At 39.2% G+C, this 13,051-nt stretch overlaps 1 protein-coding gene across 4 annotated transcripts in view; it reads left to right on the top strand.

Moving 5' to 3' along the window:
• LOC102264243 (chromosome unknown open reading frame, human C1orf168) overlaps positions 1-11,755 on the top strand; it is a 110,577-nt gene extending 98,822 nt beyond the window's left edge. For 3 of the 4 annotated variants that reach the window (XM_014542570.1, XM_014542569.1, XM_014542571.1), the window contains exons 16-19: positions 2,073-2,159; positions 5,284-5,371; positions 7,842-11,345; positions 11,745-11,755. In XM_014542570.1, the coding sequence (XP_014398056.1) occupies positions 2,073-2,159; positions 5,284-5,371; positions 7,842-8,111 (445 nt within the window). In that variant the 3' untranslated portion in view covers positions 8,112-11,345; positions 11,745-11,755. The remainder of the gene's footprint in view (positions 1-2,072; positions 2,160-5,283; positions 5,372-7,841; positions 11,346-11,744) is intronic. The other variant, XM_014542573.1, reaches the window with a different exon arrangement.
• Positions 11,756-13,051: the final 1,296 nt, after the last annotated feature.

The raw sequence follows: 13,051 nt of genomic DNA on the forward strand, positions 1-13,051 counted from the left end.
TCACTGGAGCAAGCAAGCCTCCCTGTTCGCTTCAGTGCATGGCTGCTGGCCGCCATCTTGGCTGACAGTTAATTTGCATAAGGATATGCTGATTAGCCAATGGGAAGGGTAGCGTCCGTATGCTAATTACCATGTTTCTCTTTTATTAGTGTAGACTAGAGGCCCAGTGCACGCATTCATGCACCAGTGGGGTCCCTTGGCTTGGCCTATGCCCTCTCACAATCTGGGACCCCTCGGGGGATGTTGGAGAGCCAGTTTCAGCCTGATCCCTGCAGGCCAGGCTGAGGGACCCCACCGGTGCATGAATCCATACAAGGGCCTCTAGTATGCATGTAAAATCTTTGGTTAATCTCTTCCCACCCTCCCCCCTTCCCTCTGAGATTCATCAGTCTGTACCATGTTTCCATGCCTGTGGTTTCTGCTCTTGTGTTGAGTGTCTGCCCCCTGGTGGTCAGTGCACATCATATCTACTGGCCAGTCGGCCTGTCGCTTAGGCTTTTATATATATAGGTTATAGTATAGTACTCTACATAAACATTAACATATGTATTAAATATATACTAAATAATTTTCAATGACATGGAGAAATGCTTGCACTATGACAACTGAAAAATAGCAGAATGAAAAATTGTATGTATCGGAGTGATCTCCATTCAGTTTCTGAAAGGGTTTGGAAAATGTTTGGAAGGAAACTTAGATGTCCTTGAAAGGTCAGATAATGCTTATATTGTCTCTTTTCTACTTCTGCTTCATTATTTAAATACTCAGAATATATTGCTTTATAATCAGTAAAGAAAATAAGCTTTTAAGTAGGCATTTGCCTTGCCCCTTTCCTGCCCTCACAGCTGTAGCCCCTTCCAAACAGCCATGCCCATTCTCACCAAGCATCGCTCTATGCCTGGCATAGACACACTGGAATATATAGTTGGATCCCATTTTCTGGGAGCCTGAAGTGGAGAGATGAAACAACTGGCCATTAGACAGAAAGCAGTGATTACTGAGCTCCATGTTGTAGACTTCAAAGGCAACAGATGTTGAGAGGAGAGAAGGATTGAAGCTCCCTCCACAAGTCCTGGAAGGCTTCTTAAAAGACTTTCTAAGCTGCATCTCCCTAGCTGATCAAATGCTGAGTCCTTGACATGCTGTTGGACACCTGTGACCATACTCTGAAGGGAAGGGTGACACAAAGTCACTGAAAATCTCCAAGATTCCTGTGACATAATACCCTGTGCTTCTAATTTACTGGATGAAGAGTTATTTAAGGTTCAGATGTGCAGATACCAGATGGTTGACGGAGCAGGGTCCTGTTCTGCTCATAACAATGATGGAGATGCTGGTAATTTTGTCATACCAGAAAGGAAAAAAAAAAAAAAAAAAAACACGTTTTGAAGCAGCAGCTATGCCATAGACTTGAGGCAAAGGCACCTGGGTTCAAAGCCACTATTTCTGTGACCATGATATTCTCTGATCACTATTACCTCCTCTGTAACCCTTTATGAATGACGACTTTAATGGATGCTTACTGTGACAAGTCAGTTAACGTGTAAAAGCATAAGGCTTGGCACATAGTTCTCAGAAAGTGTCAGTTCTTTCTACAATACTCCCTCCCTCCCTGATTCCTTCCCTGCTAATGCTAAGCACTAGTTGGATTAGTTTTTTCTCATCATGGAAGTTAATGTTATTATTCATGTTTTACTAGTAGAGGCACAGAAACTGAGGCTCAGAAAGGAGAGAAAGTATGATTATAAGCAGGTTGATCGCTTGCTGCTGGTTTCCAATGTGGATTGCCACAGATCAGGGGGTCAGCTCTCTGTGGTCTGTGGGCTAAATATAGCTGGCCACTTGTTTTTTGTAAATACGGTCACACTGGCCCAATTAAGTGGTTACCCCAGAGGTGTTAGGCCTTGCAAAACCTAAAATATCTGCTATCTGAGGTTGCCATAGAATCAAAATATACTTCTAGATAACTTCTAAATATTTTTTGTAAAACAATTACCCAGAAAGTACGGATGGTTCCATAACTGTTTTAATTCCATCTTGATTGACTTGCTCAAAAATATTTTTCTCTTCAGGGATGAAGATAAAGTAAAAACTTGGAAACCCAAGTTTTTTAAGCCAAAGGGGGAAAAAGAGAAGAAAGATGCTCAAGGATCAGAAAGGTAAGTGCACAGGTGTGCCTACTTTACAGCTTCTCCACTCCAGGCTATTCCTCTCACCAGCTGCATACACTTAGGCAGTCAGGACATTTGATTTTCAGGTTCTTCATCTGCACAATGAGAATTGCCACACCTAAATGATGGTACAGTTGAGGGGATTAGAAGAGACACAGAATATGAAAATGTAAAGAGCAGCACACATTTATCTACATAGTCTCTGCTTTTGGCGAATGGGAAGTGAGGAAAGATTTCAAACCAGCCCTTATCAAACAATGAAAACCTTCCAGTCTTCTTTAAGGCTGAAAAGATTTTCCCCCTACAAGACAAACCTTATATAATATACCAGTCTGAACATATATGAAACTCGGTGTCATATCATAAGACTGACTTCCCTAAAACACAATATAATTCTAGTTATGTCTACATTAGTGTTAATTTACAAAATACTGTTTTATCAACTCAAAATCTAACCTTCCCTCATGTGATTCAAGCTCCCAGTTGGATTCGGTGGGCTTAGGGGGAGGCAATGTTTTTCACTGTCTTGGGTGGTGACTTGGTGCTTAGTGCCCCAGCCTTCACCTCAGTTACTAGGAGATGGGGCAGCTCTGAGGCCCACTGTTTAACCAATGTCTTCGGGAAATCCTTGTCTAAATAGTCATTATGCTGGGAACACTGTGTGGTCTGTCTGCATTGGGAAACCTGTCTAGAAAAGTCCTACAAGGGGCACCCCAAAAGAAATAAGACATTAGCCTATGCCAAACTTAAACTCAGAGGACAGCATACAATGACCCTTCCTTTATATTTATTTTCTTTGGGTTTAGACTTGATGTAATTTATTTTTCCCAAGTAGGAAAGATGTATTCACAGACTAGAAAGCACTTCCCACCTTCAACTTCATAGCATAGCAAAACAGAATTCCAAGAGAGGAAATAGAATTTCTTACTGCCCACCCCCCACAGACAGCTTCTTAGTATTTTAATGACTGCATGTAAGTCTTTTTAGAAAACCATTTTCTAGTGTTTTTTAATTCTTACAACAAACTGATATAATAGTTTTTATTCTCAACTGAGTAAATTTGAAAATATGGTAAATTTTTAAATGCAGTATGTTGAGATTATCATTACTCCTGTAGATGGATGTATCAATTTCCATGTGCTCCTGACTCTTTTTTAAAATAATTTCTACCAATTTATTCTACCAATAAAAAATGCTTTCTATATTAGTACAATCTTTTCACTCTCCCTTTATTAATGTAAGATGGCACATTTTCAGAGACGCTGGGAAGGATGTGGCAGGTCTAAAGTCCTGGGTAGGATAGCCCACCTGTAAGATGCCCCACGTGGACTTTGCATGTAGCAGGAACAGGGCAGCTGGAAGGCAGACTGTGGCCAGATTCTAAAGTGCCCTGTGTACCATGGGACTAGGACTTCATCTCTGAGGCAGTAAAGACAGATTCAAAGTTTTTAAGCAAGAGAGTGAGGCGGTCAATTAGATTTTAGAAAGATGACTGAAGACAGGTCTGCAGGTAGATTCGCAGAAGGAAAGACAAGAGGGGACATGGGAATGACTGTGCATAGAACCTTGAATATCAGATGAGAACTGCCATTGCCTAAAACATGGCAGTGACTGTGGAATGGAACATATAAGTAATGCTTCTACATAAAACTTGATAGAACCTGTTTCCCTCTGTCAGTACATTAAACAACTAAAATGAAGCTCCAACCCCCAAATGAAGAGCAGGAGGGAGGAAAAGGCAGTAAAAGCATAGTCAGCCTCTACTGTAGGGTTATCCACTTTTTTTTTTAAAATATATTTTATTGATTTTTTACAGAGAGGAAGGGAGAGAGATAGAGAGTTAGAAACATCGATGAGAGAGAAACATCGATCAGCCGCCTCCTGCACATCTCCTACTGGGGATGTGCCCGCAACCCAGGTACATGCCCTTGACCGGAATCGAACCTGGGACCTTTCAGTTCACAGGCCGATGCTCTATCCACTGAGCCAAACCGGTTTCGGCTGGGTTATCCACTTTTATGTCCTGAAATTGTTGCATACATTTTGTGGCAGCTTGCTTTATTTTCTTAATTCTGTCTTCTCCGTAATCATTCAGCAAACTGGAGAGGTCTCTGATTGATTCCCCAATTAGGTTTCAAAACTTGGAAAACCACAATATGTGAGCCATTTATTCTAAGTGGTTTCCATTAATCTGAGGATGAGTGGGAATATTTATAATGTTATGTAAGTTTCTTCTTTCAGAGAATCTGATTCAGAGAAGTTTCTCATGTAACTTAAATTGTTTTTCTTTTTTTGTTTTAATACATTTTATTGATTTCAGAGAGGAAGGAGAGGGAGAAAGAGATAGAAACATCAATGATAAGAGAGACTCATTGATTGGCTATTTCCTGCACGCCCCCTACTGGGGATCAAGCCTGCAACTCAGGCATGTGCCCTTGACTGGAATTGAACCTGGGACCCTTCACTCTGCAGGCTGACACTCTATCCACTGAGCCAAACCGGCTAGGGCAAATTGTTTATAACCAATTAGATGTTATTCAAAGTTATCTTGCTGTCAAATAAAAATGGTTAATTGCAGGGGGAAAGAACTGGTATTGCTTGGTTCAGTTGTTTTGACAATCTGCTATGGTTTGTGTATAAAACATATATAAAATTATAAACAAAAAAATTCCTAAATTTTTACTGAAATAGGAACACTTTATAAATTTAGAAACTTAAGAGTTTTACTAGTATACTAGAGGCCCAGTGCATGACATTCGTGTACTCGGAGGTGTGGGGGTCACTCAGCCTGGCCTGCACCCTTTCACAGTCCGGGAGCCCTCGGGGGATGTCCACAGGAGCGGGCCTAAACTGCAGTCGGATATCCTCAGTGCTGCTGCGGAGGCAGGCCGCTGCACTCGCCAGCCGTCAGCCTGGCTTGTGGCTGAGCAGTGCTCCCCCTGTGGGAGCGCACTGACCATCAGGGGGCAGGCAGCTCCTCTGTTGAGCATCTGCCCCCTCGTGGTCAGTGTGCATCATAGCAACCGGTTGTTCTGCCATTTGGTCAATTTGCCTATTACCCTTTTATTATATAGGATAGTACATTCAACCCTGCCTGCATTTTTCTTGCCAGTCTATCGCCTAGAAATTTCTTCAGAACCAAGAAGCAAAACTTAGAAAAGAGAATGGAAAGAGAAAAGCTTTTTAGAGAAAGATTTGAGGTATGTTCTCCTCTGAAGGTAAAAACAACAATATTACAGGCTAGAAACTTCTGTTTATAAAGATTCTGACAGGATGTTGCACCCCTGCCTGATTCAGACATGATTTCTGACTAAAAAGCTGGTATTTTTATGTTTTCTTGATGCATTCTTGTATTATCATGCCTTTGTATATGCTACTTCCTCTGCCTAGAAAAAGTCCTAAGGTGCTCTGTCCAGATGTCACCCACTCTTGCCCAATTCCTCCAGGTGAAGTCACTCCCTCAGCACACACATTACACACACACCTGTTACACAGATCAACGGTGTTACAACCTGTGCACACACGCCCATTGGGAACTAAAACTCTCAAGTCCCTTTTGAAGGAGAGATTTTGTCTCACTCAGATTTGCTCCCCAGCTCCCAACATAAACTGGTGAAATACTGCTCAGTGCATGAGTGAGACACTGAACAAATACATGAACAGTGAAGAAGTGGGTGAAGCCTCTGCAGCTCCTGGCCTCTTGCCCTGTCACAGAGTCCGTGGGCATTTTCCTATAATTCCAAACGAATCGAACGATTCTACCTTCTGGCTTTATATATGACCACAGTAAGAATTTATTAACTTAGGAACTTACTGAACACCTCCCATGTGCCAGTCGCTGGACTGAGAGAGACGGAGTGTACATCCTGCTCATAAAATTTGTCCAAGTTATGTCTCTGCCTAAAAACTTTCAAAAGTTCCCCATTACCAAGTGGGTAAAGTTTAAGGCTTTGTAAAGTGGCATATACAACTCCTCATGTCATGAAGACACATGAGTTTGCTGTAGACAGTTTCATACTATTTAACTGTGGCATGAAACTGTCTCCTGCAAATTGTCATGTTATTTGACTAGTTGAAAAATCAGTAAAATTTCTTGTTGAAAAAACCCCAGACATCCCATCTAGTGATCCCCGCCCCCAACCCACCACACACACACACATACTGTACTTGAACTCGGATGGGACAGAAATTCCATTTTCCATGTGTATAATCCCATCCATCCTCATTACCTATGATAGCCTTCCTTGATATCCCATCAGAAAAAAAAGTATTCCATTTCAATAACTTTTATTCAGCTCAAATAATAAACTATTTGTGCCAGGCATTGAAGGTACAGGATGAATAAAACTACCTTACACTCTCATTTTATAGGACAAATGTGTATTATAATGCTGTAACAGGAGTATATACAAGATGCAATTAAAACAGTAAATTATACAGAGCAGTGATGAAAGTCTTCATGCAGGGTGGTTAAGAGGGAAAAAAAAAGGTAATCCAGGCAGAGAAAACAGCATGAGCAATGGCATGGAAATATGAAAGGTATGTGGTATATTCAGGATTATCATATAGCTTGATGTGGCTTCAATAAAAGAGACAGAAATGGGGGCATGGGAATGACAATGTGCAAAGGACCTTGAATATCAAGCTAAGAAATGTTATTCTGATCCTGAAAGCAGTGAAGAGTGGTGACCTAATCTGATTTGCGTTTTAGGAAATCACTGTGTACTCACAGTGAACAATGGCCTAGAAAGGGTAAGAAATCACTTAAGAAGCCATTACTCTATAATACAAATCTGTCTTTTGGATCAGATCCCACTTGGTGTAGGGTGATCTTAAAATTCATCATCCAAATTCAGGAGACTTTGAGAGTGGAAGGAGGCATACCTCATCTTAAATAACAAGTATCTGTAAATAAACACTGTCCTGAGCAAAGGGAGAAGTTTGGCCACCCAAATTTGGTAAAGTGACACCTGTCAATATAAGCTATATATTCTGGAACATTTCTCTTTTTTTCAGTCAAGGGATCTCAATACTTAGGTGATGTACCTATAAATGTATAGGCCAGCTAGTTACCCCTAAGGTCAGATATTGAATTGCTCAACCAATATCAATCAAGTTTTCTGGGGTTTTTTTTCCACAAATCCCTGACTTTGACCACAGAAGGAGAGTGGGAATTTCCCCCACACCTATTCTTACTATTTTAGCTATATATAGAAATATATAAATCCACCCAGAGGGGAAAGGTGGAGAGTATGTAAGAACATTATAAATTCTAAGAGTTTTCTCTCCCACCTCCACCCTTTTTTGTAAACTTCTCCTTTCCTGGGTTTGGAACAATTAACATTACTATCCACAGTATTTAATGTATACCTATGTTACAGCGTTCTCATTCACCAGAATGCATTCAAGCACAATTAGATAATGGATGTGAAAACAATGAAAATGCGATCTTACCAAGCAAATATAAGATTGTGGCATTTTACCATTATTTCCTTAAATAACATTCCTTTCAATGATTGTTTTGCTATTATTTTCTATTCCCTTAACAAATTAATATCTAGCATCTTGAGTTTATATTGTAGTTACTACTATATTACTTCCTCCATTGATTTTATTATAATGAAAGGAAAACGATGCAAGCACAGTCTGATTAGTGATTTCTCATTCCAGTATGATAAAGAGATTACTGTCATCAACACAGCAGTGGCGTGTTCCAGGAATTCAAGAAATGGGATCTTTGATTTGCGAATAACCCCTGGAGAAGAACTGGACGTCATTGATGTCACTGAAGAAAATCTAGTGATATGCCGCAATTCTAAAGGCAAATGTAAGTTACTGGCTCATTGCCCCCAAAATTTCACTGTTTTAAAAAAAAAAATCTCAAAGCATTCTCTCTATAACTTAGATTTTTGTTTCTATAGATGGATATGTGCTAATTGAACATCTAGATTTCAAGTAAGTGGTTTGATTTTGTACTTCAAATAATGAATTCTAAACACTTACCACATTGTTGTATACATTCATTTCAAGGAAATACTACTCAATTTATTTACAATTCAGGAACACACCTGAAAATTAGATATGTGACGCCCTATTCTATAAAAATTACTTTGTAAGAGACTTTATTATTGTCTATTATTGTCTCCTGAGTGTGTTATCCAGCTCTACAGAGCATATTTATAAACATTTTAAAGGAGCGTACAAATATTAAACAGGGTAAGAAATGCCCCAGAAATCTCCTGTTCAGTACTCCACTATTTACATTTCAAAATATATTTCTATTTTTTCTTAGGCCTCAAGGTTGTTCACCTTAGGAAGATCCACATCCAGTGTACCATGCACAAGTGAGAACCAGGTCTGAGATACTGGTCCTGCTCCCATCAGTTTACATGTCAAAATGAGATGGTGGAAACGTTCGTTAGGAACTCAGAAGAGAAAACAAACAAATCCTCCACATTTAGTTGATTTTACTCCCAAAAGGTTATCTTTCCATGTCTATCTTACTGCTGGCTCAGAGAATGGGAAAGTGTGTGCTAGCATTTGAGCACTTACTCAATGAGCCACATCTGAAGTTAGCAATCATGCCTATGGCACTACCTAGTCAGTTGTACAGATGGTTAGTGTGCTTCCCATATGAGTACACAAGTGTTTATAACGTACTAAAAGATGCTGTACATTTAAAATGGGTGTAATTTAATTCTAAAATAATAGTGCAACCATTTTATACTCAAAGTACAATTACAGCTCAAGGTATAAGTGTTCTGCTTTGTCACAAAATCAGACTCAAAACGGGTTTCTTTTGGAAATAGTATACTGAAAATCCACCCAATATACTTAAAGAAAATATATGCTGTATTGGTTTAAAATACCCTGTTGTCCAAAAATAAGTAATATTTTGTCTATGCCTGAACACTTATTTAAATAATAGAATTTATATGAAAGTAATGAAAAGTAAGCTGTTAATAACATTCTGTATTTCAAATGATGTACACTGTCTGCTAAGCAGGGTGATTCTAGCGTTCCAGGGTGTGAATTTACTCCATGGCCACATCCTTTATATACTGTGAGATTATTTCATAAGCTTCTAGGTTCTTTTATTTCCTTTTTCAAGTTCCAAATAGCACTTGCCAATAAAGGCTAAGCTTATTCTAGAGACAAGAATCAAAAGTATTACAGTGTTTAGAGAGGGAAATAGGTATGAATGAAATGTGTCAAAGAGTAAGAAGGGCAACACTGAAGCTTGGCCTTTAACCACACATGTATTTGCTAGACGAGGCAGAGATAGAAAATCCACACTATCTGGTGACCAGGAAGAAATTGAAGGGACATGGCAAGAGCTGGAATGGGGTAAATTGGGGCTAGAATATGACAGAGTGCTTACTCAAAGGTCTTAAACAGGAAGGCAATGCCAGATGTTTAGAGAGAAAAGAAAAAAACAACCCCAGCAATATGGGTGATATATTAGAGAGAGGAGAGACTAGGTGCTTTTGCAATATTCTAGGCAAAAGAGCATTTGACCATAAGACAGCAATAAAAATATATAGGGCAGGAGCCTCACTAGAGATATTACAAAGGTAAGAGGAAGAATTAGGGAATGACTCCAAGATTTCTTGGATGGTACCCAAATTGGAAATATATTTCTGCTTGGATCCCCTAAACTAAATGTACCTACTCAGTGAGAGGCAGGGCAACCACAGCCCTCTCCCACACCTCGGGCCAGACCTGTTACAGTGGGCAAGGAGGTAAGTGAAAGAGAAGACAGGGCTATGCAGAGCAGAGACCTTTCATGCAATAATTCTGCAGTGGCAACAGGACTAAATTTTAACTGAGATGGATTTGTCCCATCTCCTCACATGACCTTTTGTTCTAATTCCATGTCTCAGCTCAAAGTCTCAATTTTCTCATTAGTAAAACAGCTAACAACACTCACCTTATCTACTTCACAGGGGTTGTTGTCAGGCTGCAATGTAATAGTATAAATAAGTGTCCTAAAATCTTTAATTCAGAATACTGTATAAGTGCTGTTATTTCAGTACCTGGCCTTTTTTGAGGTTGGAAGATGTTGAAAACAAAAAATGTGTTTTGAAATTCAAATCTTAAGACTTGAAAAAAATGGCTGGGATGTAAGTACTTTTACATAGATATATAGGGTGCCCCCCCCCCAAAAAAATGTATATATAACCTTTGAATAATTATAAAGGCAGTGTTTATGAAAATAATTTCATTTTCAAAATTGCGCTATCAGCTGTTAAAATGTGTATACATATATTTGGGATGCCCTGTATTTAACGGGATTTTAAAACTGAACATTTTCCTGTGTTTTTAAAGTATAAACCATTTGATTTAACATAAACTAGTACCTCATTACTATTTGTCGATATGAACTATATTTTTAGGAAAAATAATTGCCTCTAATCCATAATCAATGTGACTGTTTCTATTTCACTGTCAGCCACATTTCTTCCATTCCTTAAATCATACCTAAATTTCTCACTCTATTGATCTGTAAGATTCTCTAATGTAAACATCATAACTCATCATAACTGAGACTTCAGTAATGTCATGTCTCTATTTTACTTTTAATTCTGCATGAAAACATATCAGTAAATATAACATTCTGTCAGATAAAAACCATACAAATGTACTTGACCCTAACAGAGACTCACACTGGCCCACACAAATTCATTTATCGGCCAAGTCACCAACCACCTGTTAACATGCACTGACAAAACCTTCCCTTCTTCCTGAGACTTCTGTGAAACACTTGGTTTTCCAAGATGACATAGCATCTGCTGACTGGGCCCTTTCTTGCACACCTTCAGAACTTTTAGAACACAGATTGTAGGGGAAGAATAGGAAGAGGGGAAAAGAAGAATATTTAATGACAAATTCCTAAGACGTAGTTGTTTCTGGGTAACAGGGTTAGGATGATTTCTTTTCCTCTTCTTCAAACATCCTGTACTTTTCAAATTTCCCACAGTAAGCATGCACTACCCGTGGAATTTAGGAAATAAAGGAAAAGCATTTTTACTAATCAATACAAATTCCTTCTTCTAAGTTTGGAAAAGCAAATTGAAATCTGGTATGTCTTGACTTTGATGTGTCATTAATGAGGACTAAAGTACAGTGTTTTTCAAGAAGTTACTTTTAGGTATACTAGTATAAATATGGATAGTTACCATTACTGGTAGTACATAGGATCCCATCTGCATTGCTTGTTTTCTAGTCTCAGTGGCGGTTAGTATAAAATTTTGTTACCTGAGATCTTCTAGGCCATTCCCTTCCTGTTCTGTGGCTGTTGTAAGCAGAACGGTGGCCTCCATGATCTTCATGCCCTGGCTGGCATTATACCTGTAAATATGTTACATGACTTTATAGATAAAATTAAGGCTGCTGACTTTAAAATGGGGAGATTATCCAGGTGAGCCCTATTTAATTGCATAGGCCCTTAGAAGAGCCAGCCAGAGAAGTAGTGGAAGAAGAGGCAGACCTTTGAGCCATGAGCCATGAGCCCCCTATTGCTGGCTTTGAAGATGAAGGGAGCCATGGTCCAGAGAATAATAATGGCTCTAGAAGCTGCAAATGAGCCACTCCCCCTGCCATGGTAGTGGTGACCCAAGACTCCGGCAACCTGGACATAGGGGCACCCACCACCCTTATCCCCCAAGCAGCAACTTCCACAACCGCAGTGGTGCCCTCCACTCCACCACCACAATGATGCCAACAGCACCGGGCACCAGAGAGCAGAAAGACACAAGTAGTGCGTAAGAGAAAACTGAAACACATTATAGCACCTCCTATTGGAAAATAAGACCTCTAATTATCAACCTGCTGAATTGTTAAAATCAAAATGGTACCTAAACAGGAAATGTGTTCACTACTTAACTGCTCCAGAGGAGGAACAACACATCAAACACCATGAACAACCAAGATAACATGGTATCACAAAAAAAAAAAAAAATGACAATTCTCTAGAAACCAAATTCAAAGTCATGGTAGACTGTATCTAAATGACAGAGAATTCAAAATAGCAGTCATGAAGAAACTCAACACAATACAAGAAAACTTGGAAAGGAAGGTCAATGAGATCAAGCATAAAATTAATGAACAGAAGGCGTACATTACCAAAAAGATTGAAACTCTAAAAAAAAAAAGAAGAAATTCTGGAACTGAAGAACTCAATAAATAAGATGAATGTATTAGAAAGAATTGGAAACAAGGCAGACAGATCATAAAGAGAGAATTAGCTCGCTCAAAGACTGAAATCTAGAAATTATTCCGGTTGAGGAGTAGAGAAAACTAAGATTTTTAAAAAATGAAAAAACTCCATGAGAACAACTGAACTCCATTAGAAAGGGCAATATAAGGATAACGGGCATTCCAGAAGAGAGGAAAAAGGGAACAGGATAGTACAAGAAGCTAACAGAACACCTAATTACCTCAATGCAAAGAGACCTTCTTCAAAAGGTTATATTAAAACCCAAAAGTTAATGACAAAGAATTTTCAAGGCAGCCATGGAAAAAAAGACAGTAACCTGCAAAAGAAACCCGATCGAATTATCATCAGATTTCTCACCTACAGGCCAGGATGGAGAGAATATGAGAGAGAAAATCACTGGCCACGTACACTCTAACAAAATTATCCTTTAGATCACGGCTGGGGAACCTCTTTTCTGCCAAGGGCCATTTGGATATTTATAACATTCACTTAATATAAATTTATGTTGCTATGAAGAAAGCTCCTAGATTTATTGAACCTCAAATCCTGCCTAGGATTGCCTTGGCAGGGCCAGACCAAATGATTTTGTGGGCCTTATATGGCCCGTGGGCCAGATGTTCCCCACCCCTGCTTTAGACATAAAGGGGAAATAAAGGCTAAC

The sequence above is a fragment of the Myotis brandtii genome, unplaced genomic scaffold (genome assembly GCF_000412655.1).
Source record: "Myotis brandtii unplaced genomic scaffold, ASM41265v1 scaffold304, whole genome shotgun sequence".
Taxonomy (NCBI): Eukaryota; Metazoa; Chordata; class Mammalia; order Chiroptera; family Vespertilionidae; genus Myotis; species Myotis brandtii.